General features: G+C 37.4%; 2 protein-coding genes across 2 annotated transcripts; both read right to left on the reverse strand.

The window, feature by feature from the left end:
* Positions 1-80: 80 nt before the first annotated feature.
* On the reverse strand, positions 81-10,720 carry cybb (cytochrome b-245, beta polypeptide (chronic granulomatous disease)). The gene is made up of 13 exons (XM_067432330.1): positions 10,552-10,720; positions 10,217-10,309; positions 9,609-9,719; positions 9,419-9,503; positions 8,327-8,475; positions 7,371-7,552; positions 5,781-5,913; positions 4,614-4,706; positions 4,287-4,540; positions 3,515-3,677; positions 2,192-2,338; positions 1,980-2,104; positions 81-1,752 (listed from the first exon to the last, which is right to left on the reverse strand). The coding sequence occupies exons 1-13, from the start codon at positions 10,594-10,596 to the stop codon at positions 1,635-1,637; spliced, it is 1,698 nt and encodes a 565-aa protein (XP_067288431.1). The 5' UTR covers positions 10,597-10,720; the 3' UTR covers positions 81-1,634.
* A 299-nt stretch (positions 10,721-11,019) lies between these two features.
* Positions 11,020-21,418, reverse strand: xk (X-linked Kx blood group (McLeod syndrome)). Its single transcript, XM_067432331.1, has 3 exons — positions 21,034-21,418; positions 17,400-17,662; positions 11,020-13,768 (listed from the first exon to the last, which is right to left on the reverse strand). Exons 1-3 carry the CDS (start codon positions 21,276-21,278, stop codon positions 12,960-12,962), a joined length of 1,317 nt encoding a protein of 438 aa, XP_067288432.1. The 5' UTR covers positions 21,279-21,418; the 3' UTR covers positions 11,020-12,959.
* Between the last annotated feature and the right edge of the window lie 782 nt (positions 21,419-22,200).

Here is a 22,200-nt window from a genome sequence, read left to right on the forward strand (position 1 = left end):
CAGATTTGTTATACGTTTAAAACGGGATCCCACTATCTGTACCACATTAATATGAAAAGGACTGTAATTGAAGTCGCAAATAAAGATTTAATGGGTTTATTTAACTTTCACTTAAGAAAGGGGAAGCATGTTTGGAAAGCTGGGTAGTTTCACTCACCAAAAGTAAAATAACACATTGTACATAAAAATCAATTATTTCTGCATCATGCACAGCAATGACATATATATATATATATATATATATATATACACACACACATACACACACACATAGACCAATAACATAACGGCAAAAACTTGCATGAGAAAAGTCTATTCTTAACAAGAATTAAATTATTTTTAAATCTAAAACTTTTAAACAACTGCAATTGAAATAAAATTGTCAATGCAGTGACAAACATTCAAGATATACTCTTTGGAAACAAGTCAATAATCTAAGCATTGATGCTATATATATATATATATATATATACACTGATCAGGCATAACATTATGACAGGTAAAGTGAGTAACAATGATTATCTCTTGATCATGGCACCCGTAGTGGGTGGGATATATTTGGCAGCAAGTGAACATTTCGTACTCAAAGTTGATGTGCTAAAAGCAGGAAAAATAGATGAGTGTAAGGATTTGAGCAAGGGTCAGAGCATCTCCCAAACTGCAGCTCTAGTGGGGTGTTCCCGGTCTGCAGTGGTCAGTATCTATCAAAAGTGCTCCAAGGAAGGAACAGTGGTGAACCAATGACAGGGTCATGGGCGGCCAAGGCTCGTTGATGTTCGTGGGGAGTGAAGGCTGGCTCATGTGGTTTGATCAAACAAACGAGCTTCTGTAGCTCAAATTGCTCAAGAAGTTAATTTCTGACAGAAAGGTGTCAGAATAAACAGTGCATCGCGGTTTGTTGCAAATGGGGCAACATAGCCGCAGACCAGTCAGAGTGCCCATGCTGACCCCTGTCTACTGACGAAAGTGTCAACAGTGGGCACGGAGCAATGGAAGACGGTGGCCTGGTCTGATGAATCATGTTTTCTTTTAAATCACATGAATGGCCGAGCCACTTACCTGAGGAACACATGGCACCAGGATACAGTATTCCCTGTTGGCTGTGGCCTCGTTCAGCAGGATAATGTGCCCTGCCACAAAGCGGAGCACAAGTTTGAGGTGTTGACTTGGCCCCCAGATCTCAATCCAATTGAGCGTCTCTATGTGATGTGCTGAACAAGTAAGTCCAATCTATGGCAACGTACAGGACTTAAAGGATCTGCTGCTAACATCTTGGTGCCAGATATCACAGCACACCTTCAGGGGTCTAGTGGAGTTAATGCCTCAATGGGTCAGGGTTGTTTTGGCAGGAAAACACAATATTAGGATATATAATATAATATATCAATGTTATGCCTGATCGATGTGTGTGTGTGTATGTATGTATGTATGTATGTATGTATGTATGTATATATATATATATATATATATATATATATATATATATATATATATATACACACAAACACACACACACAAGTCCCACATTTATTTATTTTTGCAGTGTATAGATTGATTTAAAATGTGTTCATGATCAGTGTCCATGGGTTCTGATACACGAGTTGTCCAAGAGGTGGCATGTCTTGTGAAGCACATCAGAAGTTTTCTTTATTGAATATAAATTCAGTTCCAGATTCTGTGTGTGAAAGACACTGCTTCCCCAGAGCTGTGGCCAGTGCCGTGGGACCACATAGAAAAACGCCAACTTTTGAACTGAGAGAAGGAAGGAAGAAAACACAACTCAGCAAGTGTATAATGCCTTATAACATTCACTTTACTAAAACAAGAAGCTGTGGTAATACGGTTAGTTTAGAACAGTGAAGGGGCGTTGTTAGGAAACCTAGAGTAATTTACAACGGCTTTGAATGGGGATCAACCAATCATAATCAAGGACCGGAACAATCCATTTTCAAATGCTTTATTTAGCACACTCTACATACCCTGGGTGTTGGGTAGCGATGGCACTGAACTCATTGTCCCAGTTGGGTTTACCATACCGAGTCTTCTGCTTAAGCCCAGTGATAGGATCATCCTCCGCCTCATACTGAACCCTAAGGTGGGCCGCCTTTAAACAGTAATCAAAATGTGTATCACAGTACTTACACAGTACAAGAAATGATTTACATGATCTGCTATTCATCTTTTCGCCCACCTCAGTGTCTTTCCAGCGTGTGAGATAGATGTTGTAACTGAGGAAATCACTCATGTTTTTCTCCGTCATCTGTCTTTCCAAACTCTGCAGCAGGTCTGCGAACCATTCAAAAGCCTGCGTCTCCGGACACAGCCAATAGAAATAGATCTGCACGGGTCAAAGGTCAGAACATTACATTAGTAACCCTTGCAATCCACGTTTCTTACATTACTCAACTTTGTTCAGACTAGAGGAAAGAAAACATCTAAGATAGATGTTTAAGTATGTGTTTTATTACAAAACATCTTTAAAGGCTGTCTCCTTAAAATCTCCAATGCAGTAGCACTTACATACATTTTACAGTTTTTTTCTTATATATATTCAGATTTTTACAAATGGTTGTTAATATATAATTTTACCTATATATTTACCATTTTTACTCTTGAAAACACAGTAAAAATGTATTGTGAAAAAAATCCCATCTGTAAAAACCTTTTATATCACAACAAGAATTTTGATTATGTTAAATAATTCTTTGTGAAAAGTATTAAAGGTGTAATGAACTGGCTTTTTTATACTGTTGTCTGAGGTCAACTAATGATGTTTGTGTGGTTTTCATATTAAAAAACATCATAACTAATAAGTAATAGGCTATTTTCTACACTGGTTTTGAAGCTCTCTCCTGAACGCTGGGCTTTGATGGGCGGTGCCGCACTGGAGACTTGGAAGTAAACGCCCACAACTAGGATTGGATAAGGTTTGCATATTTAATGAGCTTAAGCTCCCCTGTCAGTTCACATGAGAGAGGAGAGATTGAGGGAGAAGCGTCAACTAGAATGATTTCCTCGACCACAGGGCTCGTAAACGTCTTTATCAAACAAACACAATGATTTGTTTCTCATCGACCTGCGATTGATTGGACTATAATTTTTATATTACACATAGCCCACAAGATTGGACGATATAAGCGCACACACACACACACACACACACATTCGGCACGTGCAGCCCTTCAGATGTCAACTCGAGAGAGAGAGAGAATAGCAGAACAAGAACGGACACTGAATTACACGTTCTGTAGAGGTGTGTGTTTCGTCGCGCAGTGACGCAAGCATGAAGCACAGGACCGTTTGCTGATTCTGGTGTCTATAAAAGCTTCTCTTTGACTAACAAGGAAGTTTTCAGCTCTGAAACTTAGAGGGTATTCTAAGGTGATATATTATAATATATTAAATTAAATGCTGGTTGTGGCTGGGTAAAGTAAAATAAACATGGAACATCTTTAAATAAATGGAAAAAAAGATGTTCTGTCATTCTTAGTGCTAGACTTAGTGCTGTTATCACCTTTTTGGTGAAGACGTTTTTGTTCTCCTGGACGTGTTTGTACCACACAGACTTCAGAACTGAAGCGAAAGGTGTCACGCCAATACCGGCGCCAACCAGCATCACAGCCTCATAGCGAAAGACATCTTCACTGGCCGTCCCAAACGGCCCATCCACAGCCACTCTACACAGAGAACAACAGACAGCCATTATGCACTGCAACTACCAAACTGAACATTGTTTGCCAGATGTTTTACATAAATAACTGAGCATTTCATTGTTCGCCTGTCATGTTGTATCATTTTTGCTTTTCCAGCTCTGTACCGAAGGAGGAAGAGCTCAGGAAACACATAAGAAACAGCAACAAAAATTCACTCATGTTGAAATCTGTGTATTGCCTACATTTTCTCAAACAGAAATCTGGTCTCCCCACACTTCTCTTTTTTTGTAACGGTGATTGTACACACACATCCCCTTTTTACACACGTATTTTCCCATTTTACAAGTGAAACTCCCTAGAACTATTTAAAATGTGGCATCTGTTATTCGACTTCCACAAGAAAAATGTAACATTAAAGAGATAGCTCATTATTTATTCACCTTCATGTTGACTTTCATTTGCAGATGTAGAAGAGTATTCTTATCTACACAATGAAAGATAATGCAGTCCAAAAAATAGACTAAAAGTCATACAGGTTTTGAATAAGGTGAGGGTGAGTAAAAGTTGACAGAATGTTCTCCATTTTTGGGTGAACTACATCTTTAAATAACTCATCTGACACTTTAATCTTACTTCGGTAGTGTCCAAGCATCCAGCACCACAGTCTTGTCCCCTCCACAGGCCGTATAAAGGGCTTGCGTCCAATCCCCTACAATTCGGATATGCACGCTAAGATGGTCTTCCTCCGGGGCAGAGGTCAGGGTGAAGGGATGCCACTCTAACTGAGAGATGGACGGGCACTGGAGGAAAACATACTGACCGACCTCCATCTTAAAGCCCTTCTTCTTCATCTGCAGCTCAAGGGTTTTGGAAGGGTGCATCACTACCTGGAAAGTGGCGTAATATGGTGAGAGGGGAAGAAATTGATTGGTTGCTTATCAATTAACTTGATTTACTGACCTTGGTGATTACCACTTTCTGCTGCGAGCGATAGAAGCGCACCAGTCTCTCGCAGACATATAGAAACATGGGGCCAACCACCCACTTCCACGTCTGTGAGAGGAAGTACATATTTTGTAAATACTATCAAAAAAATATATCTATGTATATGTGCTAAATGCATTTGAGGTTATTATAGAAGCTTGTTGCCACTATGGAATAAAAAAATAAAAAAGTTATTTCTGAAAAAAAATTACATGTGCTAATTTGTTCCCTCGTTTTAGTTTAAATAGTGCCCACAAACTAAAAATGTGTTCCCACAACTTAATTTGTTTCCTCGATTTAGTAAATCTTGGCCATGTTGTAGTAATTCATTCCTTCGTTTTGAGTTGTGAACAAATGATTACAACATGGCCACAATTTAGTAAAACCAGGGGATGAATTATGATGTTGTGCCCATGAGTAAGTAAAACGAGGGAACAAATTATAATATCATGCGCACGATTTACTTAAAACAAGTAAAACATGCTGACGGATTAGTAGGTGCAGATTATGTAAAAAGTCAGAATTGTGAGATAAAAAGTCTCATTTTTAATTGCAAGTTTATATCTCACAATTCAGAGTTTTTGAAGCAATTCTGAGAAAAAGCGTCTGAATTGTGAGATACCCCACTAGAAATTTTACGTTCAGTAGAATGCTCTCAGAATGACCCAGCTGGTGTTACGTTCCTCGCCTGGTAACGTTCTGAGACCGGCTCGGTGAAGTCATTTGGCGGACCTTCGTGGAACATTCAGGAAGTTATCGGAAAGTTTAGGGGGACCATATTTTATTTGGAAATTTGATGTTCCCAGAAGGTTCTCAGAATGTCCCCGCTGGTGTCAAGGGCATCACCTGGTAACGTTCCGAGGCGGTCTGGGGAGTTATTTTAAGAGTTGGGGGTTTTTATTTGGCGGACCTAGGTTGTTTCCTCTAGGTCTCTACACTACATTCCCTTAACGTTTGCAGGACCTTAAGGGGATCAACCGAGAATGTCATTTTTATATCACGTTTACTGAATGCAAGTGAAAAAAACATTTGATTTAAGTTCCATTTTTACTATTTTAACCATTTATTTTTTTATTCTGTGGCGGAAACAAGCTTCCACAAATTATAGATTGTATTTGAGATTGAAATTATATTATGACATACCATCGGTGGATTCCCAGCAAAGACAGGTTCTGGGCAGTTGGTGCCATTTTGACCCCAGGTCTCAAACTGGCTGTGACATTCAATTGGGTCGTGCACTTTTACACTTTCAAGAGTCTGGCCTCGCACAATACGCCTACACAGACATACTGTTATAGCATAAATAATGCATGATATTTCTCCTGCTAGCATTATGTGCCTGTCAACATGTACTGTATTATGACTGAGATATACCATCCATTTACATGCTGCTAGAAAACCTGCCTTTTATTATCTTAAAAATATAAGCCCAACCATATGTGTTCACTGGAATGAATAAGCAGAAATGAGTTAGCTCCCAGCACCAGGCTCACAAAAGACATTGTGGGACTGATAGTGAAGTGGAGCAAGTGGAAAGATAAGAATTGCTCACCATAATACTGTACAAATAAAAATAAAAAGAGTAGCATCTAAACATTCATATTACTATATTCAGATCTAGTTTACATGCTTTTCATATTTTAGAATATATAGTTTATTTTAAAGGGGGGGTGAAATGCTGTTTCATGCATACTGAGCTTTTTACACTGTTAAAGACTTGGATTCCCATCCTAAACATAGACAAAGTTTCAAAAACTAATGTTGGACGTTTGATGGAGTATTTCTGTGTCAAAAATACTCCTTCCGGTTTCTCACAAGTTTCTCACAAAAACAGTGTTTTTGACGGAGCGGTCCCAGCGATAAAGGTTCGGTCCTGCTTTTGAAGCAGCCGGTGTGTAAAACTGCTTCAAATGTCTATGCTGTCGGCTATCGTCGTGTGAGTAAACATCAGTAAACGACACGATCGCGTGCTTCGTCATTCAAATGCGCTAACGGTTACTCCATTGTTGTTCTCTGTATAACGTTACATTAGTCTGACGTGCAAAACCGTTTTGCTTGCTACTGCTAAGGTTTAGTCGCATACAATAGTCCATAAACCGAATCATGTCCTCATAAACTGTGAGTAAAGACACACAAATGTTGACAGGCCTCTAAATACAGTACATACCACAGAGACGGACGTCCTGCTGTTGCTGTTTCTCCTGATCAATTTTTTTCAGCCTCCGAATGATTCTAGATCATATCTATTAACTGAGATAGCCATGGGTTTCTCCACGCTTGGGGACATCACCGCTTTGTTCGTGATCGTCATTCTTTAGCTCCGCCCACTCGATACGCCTCCAGGCGCTCGGTTTTTTCCGGAAAGACCCGGTACAGCCCATATTTCTTTTATAAATATAATAAAACTAAAGACTTTTCGGAGATATGAAGGATGCAATACTACTCTATAGGTACTCAAGATTGACATGAGATTGACTGAAACTTAGTGTTTCACCCCCCCCCCCCCCCCCCTTTAAAATGCTAATCTTAAAATGTAATTTACTCCAGTCTTCAGTGTCACATGATCTTTCAGAAATCGTTCTAATATGCTGATTTGATGCTCAAGAATATGTCCCATAAGTCGACTCGAAATTGCATTTGTTCATTCAAAACATGATAATCTAATCTATCATATTGTGACTTTCCGATTTCGATTAACAAAAAATAAAAATATGAATTGAATGAAACCCTCACCCGACTCCATGAAGCACCAGACCAATGAAAAAGACGATGAACAGGTGATGGGTGAACCAGAACACTTCGAAATACGACCTCCTGATGACCTCCATGGAGGAAGTGATGATGAGGATGAGGGCGAGGGTGATGACCACCCCCGTCAGTCCCGCTATAGATGTGAACATCACTATGGTTGGGTTCTGGAAAAATCCAAAACACCAAAAGTGATCATTTAAACAGGTAAAGTAGACTGCAAAAATCCATATTGTGCAGTTTTCAGACTGATTTAAACTAGCATTCAAAAGTTTAGGGTCTTTAAGATTTTTTGTTATTTCTTAAATATATACATGTTTGTGCGTGTATTCAAATATACATCATAATTATACACAGTAAACATGTATATAATGTAAAAACAAAAACATTTTTTGGGATCTGATTAATCGCGATTAATCGTTTGACAGCACTAAAATTAATACTTTTATTCAGCATGGACATTAAACTGATCAAAAGTGGCAGTAAAGAGATATTAAGTAAATGCTGTTCAAAATTGTTCAAATCTGTTGCAATTGCTCTCAATTACATTACAGTGATAAATACAGTAGATTTTTATAGCAGTCGTAGGATGTGTGTTAATCGTGTTTCGTCATTGCATTGTCTGGTTTTTGTTATGATCATAAGCTTTTCATCCTCTCAGTGTTCTATTCCTGGCTATTGTCCACTGGGTCATCAACACTATGGCAACAGAATTTTAAAAATCATGTGATCACAACATCAGCAGCAACATGATGGTTATGTGATGTTACCGTGGGTGGAAGTGGGAGGTATTCTACGGGGCTGAAGTGAGATCAGTTGGAGGTTCCTTGCGTAATGAGCGGGTGCTGCTTAAGAATCAGTAACTCTTACACAAAAGTGTGTAACTCTTACACAAACCTGTGTAACTGAAATGAGTGGAAAATCTCACTGGAAAGACTCACCGTCTCATTACTTCTGATGGGGTTCAGGTAGGATCTGTTGTCATTGTTGCCAATCTGAGAGAGCACATAAGGCAGGTCACTGCTGTTGATCATAAGCTGGGAATCCATGAATCTCTCAAAGTTGAACAGGTGAGCTATGATGTGGATGGCTGGGAGAATATACAAGAAATCCCAAACAAGTAAATACAGTATATTCATAAAATATCATACATGCAGGAAGTATTGGCTACATTGTAAAATATAACTAAATAGTATTGGAGTAAATTTAACACTGGCTGTCAGTGGTCAAGTTTGGAATAATTAAGTATTTTTGAAAGTCACCAAGGCTGCATTTATTTGATACAAAATACAGTAAAAACAGCAATATTGTGAAATGTATCAATTAATATTAGTGCTTAATAAATATTAATTATATTTTTTATTATCAATGTTGAAAACCATTTTTGCTGCTTAATATTTTTGTGAAAAGCGTGATTTGTACTTGACAAAACATTTGTCACATTATAAACGTCTTTACTGTAACTTTATATCAATTTAATACATCCTTGATGAATAAAAATATTAATTTCTAGTTTAAAAATATATATTATTCTTACCCCAAACTTCTGAATAATAGTGTATCATGGTTTTGACAAAAATATTAAGCAGTACAACTATTTTTAACTCAGATAATAATAAGAAATGTTTCTCGAGAGATTAGAATGATTTCTGAAGGATCATGTGACACTGGAGTAATGATGCTGAAAATTCAGCTTTGCCATCACAGTAATAAAGGTCATTCTAAATATATTTTAATAGAAAACAGTTAATTTAATTTATAATAATATTTCATAATATATCAAATCATTTTTATCAAATAAATGCCTTAGTTGGAATAAGATAAATATTTCAAATACATAAAAAAATAGACCCCCATTTAAATGTGGAATTTACTGGCAGTGAAAATTATTTCTCTAACCTTTTTTCCCAGTGTAGTTCAGATTTTAAGTTTAGTGGCATTTTGAAAAAGATTTGAACAATCACACAAAAAACCTTGGGGAAATGATTTAAGTTAACTAAGTGAGAGAGGTAAGAGTGTCTCTCCTACAGTACCTGTGTGAAAGGCAATCATGTAGGCCACCAGCTTGTGGAAAGTGATGTTTCTGTCTAGCTGACGGGCTGCAGTGCGACTACAGTACTGTGAACACACACATATTGTAAATGAGGAGATTCAGACTTTTGCACTTTTCATTATCTGAAGTAGTTAAGCCTTTCGCTTTCGCTCCGCTGCTCCTCTCCTGACCTGTATGGATCCACGTAGGAATGAGAGCAGGTTTCTGCAGACGGGCAGCAGGATCAACATGCAGTTAAAATTCAGACATGCAGCTGGAGCTCTGGCCCAAGAGAGAGCATGCTGGGGGAGAGAGGGAAGAAAAAGAGAGAGAGAGAGAGAGAGAGAGAGAGAGAGAGAGAGAGAGAGAGAGAGAGAGAGAGAGAGAGAGAGAGAGAGAGAGAGAGAGAGAGAGAGAGAGAGAGTTTCATTTCCTATTTCCTATCTGATGCATTCAAATAGAGTCCTAAAATGTAACAACATTTTACAAACTTTGTCATTTTACAGTTCTGAGTAGAATCTAACAATCCATTAGCATAGAAATTAAAGTACAATATACAAACATATATATATATACACACATACAAATATACAAATATACAAAATATTAGATTAAAAATGTAATTTAATATAGTTAACACTTAACATTATATTAAACTACATAAATTATTACAAATTATGCAATACAAAACAAACTGGCATTAATATAATACTGGCAATAAAATATGAATAAAATACAACAATACAGTATTTATATATGAATACACTAAAATATTGAAATGTATAAATTTGACACTTACCCCAAGAATGACTCTAGTATAGTAGTATCTGTCAATCAAAAATGCCATGTAAAAATGCACAAAGAGAAACGCATTGATGCCGAGCCACACAAGCTGAAAAAAAGACAGGAGGGCATTTAAGAAATATTGTAGACTGATTAAAAGTAGTTAAAGTATAAAAAAAATTACAGTATAGGTGTTATTTAGTATGTTTAAAAAATAATTGTGCGATAATAAAAAGCAAATCATTAAAAAAAGAACTTCAAATATATATAATAATATAATATTTTAATATAATATTAAAAAGTTAATTTAAATAGGAAACCAATCCTAAAATCATATTTCAAATAGCTTACAATAACAAAAATGGATAGCCCTTCGTTTGCAGCAAAGTTCCCCATGGCGTTGAGCTGTGCAGTAAGAGAAGATCAAGAGAGAACCTGAAGAAAGCCACAAGACGAACGGGGATTTGGTATATAAAGCACAGAAGAAAGTCAGGAAATATTGTCACAAATGTGAGCCCATCAGAAACCATCAAGTGAAGTTCCTCAACCTAAAAGGGGGTGTGTCAGGTGAACTCTCACTTCTCTTTCTGTTTTAAAGGTTCAGCCTGAAGTTTAGTCATCGGTATAATGTTAGTGGCTATAGTGTCAGAACTGTTTATATGATGTGGTTATATGATTTAAATCCTTTCCTGCAATTGTTAGTCTTTCGGTAAAACAGACAGACAGATAGACAGATAGACAGATAGACAGATAGATAGATAGATAGATAGATAGATAGATAGATAGATAGATAGATAGATAGATAGATAGATAGATAGATAGATAGATAGATAGATAGATATAGATAGATAGATAGATAGATAGATAGAGATAGATAAACTGAACAAAATATCATTCTCCTTTATAATATTTTTATTATGGGTTTAGCTGACAGTTGCACAAAAGCAGTGATGTGCTCTATACAGCGCTCATGAACATGTTTTAAGGGAGTTTCCCAACGCAACCCAACTCAATTCATTCAACACCCCAGAGGGGGGCAGTAAAGATAGGACACAATCATCCACTGCCCTCTATGAAAACAATAACATTTTATACTTTTTGTAGAAAAAATTAGAACAATGTGCAAAAGTGGGTCCCAGATGAGACAAGTGCAAAGACGAGTGTAAACAACAGAAAGAAAAAACAATCCATTTAGTTATTCTTTGCAGTATTCTTAAGGTCCTGGTCATTTACCTAACTGTAATCTTCTTTACTATTCATAAATCCTTACATTTTGAAAGCATATTCAGGCAATTACTTTAATGTAGGCCATATGTTGTCATAATATAGGACACTGTCATATGACCAATCAAAACTAGTTTCACAGTCTTACTATTTTTGATGGAATATGAAAGCTTGTTTCCGACACAGAATAAACATTTAAAAAGATAATTGCAAACTTTTTATTTCACAATTGTGAGTTTTACATCTCCCAAATCTTTTTTCTCAGAATTGCGAGATATAAATGTGCAATTGCGAGTAATAAAATCAGAATTGCGAGATATGAACTCGCAATTGTGAGAATTTTTTTTAATTACTCACAATTCTGACAATATCAAGCAACTCGGGCAATATAACTCGCAATTGCAACTTTATATCACGCAATTCTGAGACAAAAAGTCAGAATTGTGAGATAAAAAGTCACAATTACCTTTTTTATTCTGTGTTGGAAACAAGCTTCCATAATAAAATGAGTATTAAGGTGTACTAATAACAAACCTGAGAGGTTGTCAAGAAAGCAATGCCCTTAAGGTGATGGAAAATAACTTAACAAATACAATCTTTTAAATAAATCTGCTTTAAATAATGCAGACACAGAGAAAGCGTAGAAGCTATAACATTAATCACACCGAACAAGGGTCAGCGCGCTCCCAAATCACACGACAAAAGCAGCGGTTTCATCTTGTTAGGGAATTTCACATGCACTTCAGTGGATCATGCTGGCTCGTATGCTTTGTAAACCAAACAAGAAAAAAGTATATTCGTCTGAAAGTTCACCATATCGCCTTTTACATTCTACAATAAAGTGTAAAGGCAGAAATCCAACTTTTTCGTTTCATTGCTCCCTTTTGATTCTTAAAGGGCACTTCATGACAATGTTTTAAAGGGATAGTTCACCCACAAAAGCAAATTCTGTCATGGGTGTCAATGCAAATTCACCATCAAGTTCCAAGCCTGCATGTCTTTCTGTCATCACTTACTCACCCTCATGCTTTCCCAAACCTACAAGACATTGGTTAATCATTGAAAGGTTTCTGTCCCGTCATTGAAATTCCAGAAAACCGAGAGATCCAAAAAGGTCATAAAACCATCGTAAAACGAATCCATATAAATTGAAAAATGTTAAATCTAAGTCTTGTAAAAAGATACGATTGTTGTATATGATTTTTTTATTGACATCTAAACAACCAGCTTCACACACTCACGAGAATCATTGAGATGTGTTCTAGCTTACACATAAACATGTTTGTGTTTACATGTTATCATATATAGTGATCACATCTATTCTTTTCACAAATACTTGGGTTAAACGGTTCGATTCAAATAGATTTGTTCTACGATGCCTTTATGCCCTTATTGGATCTATGTATTGGACCTTCAATGAACAGAAACCTCTTAGGGGTTTCTGTATCTTGCGTATCTTACGGGTTTGGAACACCATAAAGGTGAGTAGGGTGAGTTCATTTTCGGTTGAACTATCCCTATAAGTTGTGCTTTGCTCACACGGCGCTACACAAACTCTGCCCGATGTCCCCTTTGGTAACGCAGGGCTGATCAGTGTCTCCAATGTCTTTCCCTGGTGGTTTGGTCCTTATGGAGTCCGGATGGGAAAGAGTCCCACGTATCAGGCAGAGAGATCCACAGCACTCCCAAAAGCCCTGGGCTGGACTGGATGAGAACAGTTGCCTGCAAGGGTGGCAGAACTGGTAAAAGAGCAACATAAAAAACACAGCTGTGGCATAACCCAACAACAGCAGTATTTCTAACACGGGAGCATCCACCCATTTGTAGAACTCAGTCCGGTGGGCGTACCACATCAAAGTCAGCCCCGTGTTCTCGACAAAACGGAGGGAATAATACACTGCCACCCGCCTCCACGCCTGACCCTTATCGATCAGATCGGGGTCGTCCAATCTGAGCTGAACAGCAGACCAGCAGAACACGTTGATGCCAGCGTACAGGAAGGTCAGCAAGCAGAGGACGATAGTGGTCCCCACACGCGTCAACGTCTTCTCGATGTTCTCCGGGAACGGAGAGCGGCTGCTCCAGAAGAGGACCCACGGGCGAAGAAAGAACAGGACAAAGTTGGCTGACACCACCGGAAGCACCCACACCTTCAACACCGAGCTGAAGAGGACCAGCACGGTCACGCGAGTGGCGATCTCGAACCCTCGCCACAGGAACACGCAGATGTACGCCAACGGACGCACGGACACGTCGTAATCATCATAGCGTATCTTTATGGCGAGAATATTGCAGCGCAGGGCTCCATATACAATTGAGAGAAGGGAAATGACCATCAATGTACCTGGCAGGGAGAGAAAACAGTGAAACACAATCGCACTGAATCCAGCACAAACACACTTTGTGGTTAAAAGCAAATCGAACAAAGCTCTTGTGTCAGATATGTGGATAGGGCATAAACCACTCTCCTATGTATAGAGGCACAAACCTGCAGAAACAATAAAAATCAAAACAAAATCAAATAAAAAAATATAAATTAAATTCATAACTCCCTCATTTACTAAAATTAAAGTACAAATAATAAAAGACTACAAGTAAATAAATAATAAACTTAACATAAGGGAATAAATATAAAAATAAATGAATGCATAAATACATAAATATAAATAAAATAATAACAATAAAGTTATACAATTCATAACTCCCTCATTTCCATGTTGCTCAAAGAAAAAGAAAAAGAATAAAAGGCAATAAGAAAATAAATAATAAACTAAACACATATGGGAATAAATAAATATTAAAATAAATAAATGCATAAATAAAGGAATAAAATAAAAAGGAATAAAAAAATCATGAATCCCTCATGTTGCTCACAGAAAAAGAAAAATTATAAAAGGCCATAATTAAATAATTAAACTAAACATATGGGAATGAATAAATTAAATAAAGTTCAAAATATAATTTTTATCAAGTCATTTATTCTCATATTATTGTATTTTAAATTTCTGGTTGGGCATCCATAAACATGTAATGCGATGCACAATATGTTGCCATTCAGTTACATAATTTACTATGTTGTTTACTATTATAGTTAAGTAATAAAAGAAGAGCAAAAGCAGAAGCCCTGAAGGCCTAAATCCACCAGCAGTAGCACAAACATATGGCCTCTTTAAGTCTTTCATCTGATCTAAAGTCAGTCACCGTTTCATTACACTGTGCCTCATGGGTAATGGGGTCAGACTGATTCACTGTCCATTATTATCTTCCATCTGCAATACTGCTTCCAAGGACAGGCCGCAAGGCTGACAACACATTCCTCAAGCAGAGCGATGACAACATATCTGCCAGGAGAGTTGGGTCTATAAATCTTAATATTCAGTGTACAGTGACAGCTATCAACAACATAGAGTGGGGTCCAACAGTCCAAATCAAACTATTTTTCTTGCATTTGTAAGAAAATGCATATTTTACATTTGCATTAATTATTATAATACAATATTATTATAAAGCTTTCTTTGTTTTAAAATGTTAAAATACTATAACTAATATATTTTGCTTAGAACGTTTTAGGATTTGACATAAAAAAGTAATGTTTAGTTTCAGGTTTACAATAAAATTATAAAAAAAACATAAAACAATAATGTTCTGTTTTACATTGAAAAAAAAAATGTTTTTTTAAATTGCTTGTTGAAATTGCTTTTTGAAATGAGCTAAAGCAACACAATTGCTATACATTTTGTCCCAACTTATATTTAAGTGGATTGAACACAGTCAAATTAGGTCAAATTTAATTTTACTTAAAGCTACACTGTGTGATATTTTCCCCCATCTAGCGGTGTAAAGGTATATGACCATCCAGTGAATATTAGTTTCTGTTTCTCTCAATTCTTATTTCGTTTTAACTGCTACGGTGGCCGATTTAGTCCAAGATTAACATGGCAATCCCCCTATTTACATTCGACACGGTGCCATTGAGTGTTAAAACGCGAAAGGCGAAGCATGAATTTACGGGTATGTCCCTCTTTGGCTAATGTACTTTCAAGATGGAGGGGCAACATGGCGACCGGCATTCGAACCCCTCACCCGTATGTATTTTCAATGGCATATTATAAACTTACAAGAATACTTTATTACTTGAAATAAGTAAATATACATTAATGAGCAAATATATTTTTGAAAGAACTAAGTGTTTTTAGCTTAAATCCATTTGTGTTGAGATTACATGAATGATTTGTATTACATTAACTGAAACTGGGTGGGGCTTGTTAGGTCCCAGCATGCTTGGCATATGGCTAAATCAAGAGAGAGTAAATGTTGTTATTTTATATCTAAAAGTGTTATTTTATGTATTTTTGAGCAAGATACGAAAGGGGAGACTGTGTTGATTGTGTTTAATATTAAATTATGTTGGAATTATTAGAATCATTTAAATTAGAATAATGCTTAGCATTTAAGATGCTAATGTGTGCTATTGTTAACTAAAAGTCTGTTAACTAGCTAGTGCAGTATTATATTTTATTTGTATAACATTAAAGTATATAAAAATTGAAGTGGATGAATAAATAAATGAAATTGAATCCCTGAATCATGTAAGGGAGACATATAAAATTCACTTTGTGACTACTTAATTGTGTAACTTAAAATGTATTCATTCCATGATGTTGAAGTTACATGAACAAATTATGTTTGTTTAACTTAATTGATTAATGTGGGACCGATGTACACAATTAAATCATGTAAATCCAACACCCTTTTTTTTCAGTGTATATTGGCAGTATATGTTTTTCTGTGTAAAATCCTTTCTATTTATTTCAGCTTTATTATTATCAAATAATAATAAAAGCATTCTGTTTATAGGGATTAAACACAAAAGATGTACTGTAGTCTCAGACAAACTATACATTGGAAATACAAATAGTTTATTGATTATTTTCAGTGACTGTTCTGTATTGCGGGGATTTAATTAAATTAATTTATCTGTTGTCAATAGAGTATAAATTATTTATGTCTGTTGAGGCACATACTGTCTGAAAACAGGCCGTCTATTTTAGCTGACGTTCTCAGAAAAGTGTGCATCCTAGTGATAACAAGAGAAAATAGATAAGAACACCAGCCGAAGTCATTTCAGAGGCATTAGAGGAAACTCAAGCATGTGTGTAGAATGTATCACTGAGGGGAGCTTGTTAAATTTAGACCGGTGGCATGGGGTACAGTTCCATCTTCAACAGAGAGGACTTAAAGAGATATTATTCAATGGAGAAAACTTGGAGGATATGCAAAACAGATAATACTTGCTGGGTGGAAGCATGACATGCCTCAATGACAAAAAACAATTACTCCCTCCCTGACATTTAACACTTTACAGATGTCGCAGAGAGTGACAAAACTCATAAACGGTGAAACTCATAAGCTCATAAGCTTGCAATGCTCCACTTTGGGAGCTGTACTTCAGGAGGCCAGATGACAAAACGAAAACAAAAGCAGGAATAACAAAAGTCTTAGTCATGCTCTAGAAACCCTTAAGATGATTCAAGAAGTCATTCTCATTGAAATGTATTAGTCCATTTTTTATTTCGTTTTTTTATGTCGGCATGGAGCGGTAGTTGCGACTGTCTTCTCTTTCCTGTTATGACATATAGCCTATGTGAAGCGGCTAAAACAAAAAATGTAGGGTGGGACTTGATTTTGTCTATCTGTAATTGATTGGTTGGTGGTGGTTTGCTATTGCTGTGATCTCATGTGATTGACATGTTGTCCTACCCTCGTGTCAGTAAACACATCCTCAGAGAAGAGACGTTGCTGGAAGTTATTTTGATTCAAGAATACAAGGGCACATGATGTGCAAGGATAAATCATTCATAACAAGGCTTGCTGCTGTAATCTGTGTTACACAGTGTGACAAATATCTAATATTTTAAAATGTGCAGTCAGTATTGCAGGTCCCAGTACCAAAAGAGCACTGTGTGTGTTCTCACCTCTACCGATGGACACCCCTTTCTGCAGCACACAGATGTAGAGCTGCAGTGTGAGCTGGGGCGCAGAGCCCAGGAAGGCCTGTATAACCGAGGTCCTGGCAAAAGCCGCTCTGTGCGTTACTAACTTTCCTTCCGCCTGTCCCACTTCCTGCTCCACCTCCTCAATCTGCCCTTCCTGGGGAATCTGCTTTTTACGGGTGATGGTGACATATGGCTCCTCCACCTTTCCAGCGCTGCCATAGATACAGAAGGCATCCAGGCACCTAATGGAATAAAACTGTGTTACTGTTTGGAAAAAGGAATGGATAAATACCAAATAATCCTAAATAATATAATAAAATATCCTAAATGTGGATTTTTTTTAAAATTATAGTTCAAAAAATAACATATTGCCTTTGGTTATATTTTATTTAAAATAATAATTAAATCATTCTACAGCCTTTCAAATATAAGATAAAAAAAGGAAATAAATCATACAATAAAAACAAAACATTAAAATAGTTATATACCTTTTCTTAAATTAAAGTTAAAAAAGCTTAAACAACACTGATCAGACATTACATTATGACCACTGAAAGGTGAAGTGAATAACACAGATTATCTATTCATCATGGCACCCAATAGGTGGGATATATTAGGCAACAAGTGAACATTTTGTCCTCAAAGTTGATATGTTAAAAGCATGAAAAATGGGCAAGTGTAAGGATTTGAGCAAGTTTGACAAGGGGCAAATTGTGTTGGGTAGAGCATCTCCAAAATTGTAGTTTTTGTGGGGTTTTCTCAGTCTGCAGTGGTCAGTAGCTATCAAAAGTGCTACAAGAAAGGAACAAGGGACAGGGTCATGGGTGGCTCATTGATGCGAATGGGGAGCGAAGGCTGGCCTGTGTGTTTCGTTTAAACAGACGAGCTTCTGTAGCTCAAATTGCTCAAGAAGTTAATACTGGTTCTGAAAGAAAGGTGTCAGAATACACAGTACATCGCAGTTTGATGCGTATGGGGCAGCATAGCCGCAGACCAGTCAGGGTGCCCATGCTGACCCCTGTCTACAGCCAAAAGTGTCAACAGTGGGCGCATGAGCAATCGAAGAGGGTGGCCTGTCTGATGAATCATGTTTTCTTTTACATCAAGTGCAACTTACAAGACTAAAAGTCTTAGTGCCAGATACCACAGCACACCTTCAGGGGTCTAGTGGAGTCCATGACTCGACTGGTCTGGGCTGTTTTGGCAGCAAAAGGGGGACTAATACAATTTTAGGAAGGTGGTTATAATGTTATGTCTGATCGGTATATATTAAGTTTGGTTATTTTTATTATTAAAATAAAATTAACAAAACAAGAACAAAACTGACCAGAAATCTGATCAGCACTGGTTTTTATTTGTTGTTATTTGGTATTATTTAATTAAACATTACAACCCAGAAAAGGTTTATATTAAGGGGTCACCGGGTTAGCTGCAAATTTCCTGTAATTGTTGTATCCTAATTATATCCCTCCGCCATGTGACAGTAGACCATGTCAGTGCTCAGAGAACTGCACTCAGTCCAATGAAAGCTCACCAGCTTAGTTGTAGTTTACCCGAGGACAGGTTTTGTAAGGCCTCAGTGGGCCATCGGTCCACATTTAAAATGCAGAGGCTAGGTCTCACAGGACAGGTAGTAGGATCCAAACCTTGAGTGAGCATTTCCTATCCCAAACCTTGACGACAGCCTTGCCTTGTCATTTTATAGTAATAGGGTGTAGGCAACCTTGGTGTTAATGTGATGGATGAGAACGTGCTAAGAGAAGGCCAAGAGAGCTTTTTATGAGCCATTCACACAACCTCAGTGAAATAAAGACCTGAATTATACATGAATCACAGCAGGGCTGAAACAGTGCTGAGCTTTATTTGAATGAGCTGGCCCAAGTTGAAGTGCTAAACTTTAGGATTAGAGAAGGCAACATCAATGCTTCAATTATGCACATGGTCAATGCAACAACACTGATAGAACTGACTGATAGAAATGGAACAGTTTACTGTAAGGCCTAGACTAAAATGGAAGCTGTCAATAACACCAATAACTATACTAAATAGATAAAGCTTGTGGAATGGTACAATAGTACACACACACACACACACACACACACACACACACACACACACACACACACACACACACACACACACACACACACACACAAGAGATAAAGCCTGTGGCATGTTACATATCTCTCTCTCTCTCTTTCTCTCCCTCTCTGTGTGTGTGTGTGTGTGTGTGTGTGTGTGTGTGTGTGTGTGTGTGTGTGTGTGTGTGTGTGTGTGTGTGTGTGTGTGTGTGTGTGTGTGTGTGTGTGTGTGTGTGTGTGTGTGTATGTGTGTGTGTGTGTGGGCAGGTAATCCCTTATGGGGACAAAATGCCCCCACAAAGATGGCAATATCTAAAATCCTTGTCCTTGTGGGGACATTTTTAGGTCCACACGAGGAAAACATCTTATAAATCACACAGAAGGAGTTTTTATGAGAAAGTAAAAATGTAGAATGTTTCTAGTATGAAATCCATTACGCCTATGGAAAGTCCCCATAAAACATGGAAACACTACACAAACACTACACGTGTGTGTGTGTGTGTGTGTGTGTGTGTGTGTGTGTGTGTGTGTGTGTGTGTGTGTGTCTGTGTGTGTGTGTGTGTGTCTGTGTGTGTGTGTGTGTGTGTGTGTGTGTGTGTGTGTGTGTTATAACCCAACAATATTTGGTTCCCAGAACGTTACATGTACAAAATAAGGATAAAATAAGAACCTTATCGAGAATATTAATATAATTTCAGAAATTGGTTAACAAAAATGAACCTAATCTTAAAATATTTTGGGCTAACGTTAAAAATACGTTTTGTGGTTGCTAGAGTGAACGTGCCACCCACTTACTTTCATAAATTCTCTTGTTCAGTTCCATAAACAAAGCAAAAAAATCATCATGACATCATCTATTTATTATATAAAACGCCTACTTTACAGTAGTTACATTACTTTGTATAGTAGGCCTATAATTAATGAATGAAATTGGATATTTGTAGAAATATCAACATTAAATTATATTTGCATTAAGAATCTTGTGCAATGGGGGGGGGGGGGGGTAATAATGAAGTGTAAACTTAACCCTGCAGTCCAGCCTACTTTAAAAAATATATAGGCCTATCCATATATATCCATATATATTATATATATATATATATATATATATATATATATATATATATATATATATATATATATATATATATATAGGCTACATTATATTTGTTTGTATAATTGAATAACACAAAAAAATTCCAAATTAAATTTTCATAAATAAAGCAGGCTACACATTTTATGGAAAGACCCGGGGATATGAATCCTTGAACCATGAAACCTTTGACATGAATGCGCACTGTTGACCATAAATTAAACGACAAATATTCATAATATTCATGAATAGTTAAATCACAGGTTCATTTTGCGCTGAGGGGAGGGGGGGGAGGGGGGAAACACCTTTGTTGTGGTCATAATGGACATTTGTATATCTTTATCCATTATGTGGATGGTAATTCCCTTCCACAGAGCCCGCAAGGCTTGCAAGTAGAAAAACGCAGACTTGTACATTAGCAAATGGAGAGTCGCCTTACCTTATTATTGGTCCTAGTTGTAATATATGAAGCAGCAGTACTAGAGGTCTGTCTCTGCTCAGGTCTCTGTGAATAAAGATCAGCGTGAGCTGCACCAGCACGGATGGCACAAGCGTGAAGAGGAGTGTGAAACACTGCCAAATCTGATCACCAGCGGAGCGGTAAGTGCTGCTCAGATACAGAGCAGCCGTCGTCTCGGCCGTAAACAAGGAGACCGACACAAGGACAGAGCTGGGGAGTCGCATCCTCACTCAGCCATGTTTCTTTTCTGCTCTCTGATCTCGTGAGCCTGCATTTCGAAGTTCCAGAGGACGCATCGAGCACCAACCGCAGATTCACACAGCTGATCACCGCAGCTCTATGACAAGTCTTACCGGTAGAGGGCGCAGTGAGCTCAATATTTACTGCTGGCTGTCAGCAGCGTGTTCATGTCGTCACGTTCTACAGTAGAGATCAAAATTAAGAGAACAACATACAATTTCTTAAATTACAAGGTCACTGCTTAGTCCTTTTTTAAATTACCCTAACACGAGCAGAAGGGCATTTTTTAAAGCATATTTCACAAGTTAAATATATACAGTAGGAGTATGCTATACAACTTCATTAATAAGACAATTGAAAGATAACGCTGGTCAAAATTAGAGAACACTTTCAAATACCTTGGGTGTTAATCTGGCACTTGGTGCTAATTTCCGTAATAATCTGGCAAACCCTAATTAACTTGAAGCAAACCTTCCAATTTTCACTGACTTTGCAAGGAAAGCCGCTCTAAGGTTACGGAAACCCTACGACACCAGGTTGTCCAGATGAAGGCCAAAGGGATGACCCTTTCAGCTATTGCAAAAGAAGTTGGTCATTCCAAATCTGTAATTTCTAGAATATTGAGGCTTCACAAAGCCACAAATTCATTTAATTACCCCAAAAGGTACGCAAGACCAATGCATGAGAGGACAGGACAATGCAGACTTTCAATGGGGAATCAGTATAACACTGTAAAATGGGTAAAGCAGTTCATTGAACGTGAGAACATTGAAATAATGAAATGGCCAGCCCAGAGTCTGATCTAAACCCCATTGTAAATCTATGTAAAATCATTGGCGACAAAGTTATGGCTAAGAAACCCATTACAGTTACCAAACTGTGGAAGAGACTGGAAGAAGAGTGGAC

The sequence above is a fragment of the Pseudorasbora parva genome, chromosome 22 (assembly GCF_024679245.1).
Source record: "Pseudorasbora parva isolate DD20220531a chromosome 22, ASM2467924v1, whole genome shotgun sequence".
NCBI lineage: Eukaryota > Metazoa > Chordata > Actinopteri > Cypriniformes > Gobionidae > Pseudorasbora > Pseudorasbora parva.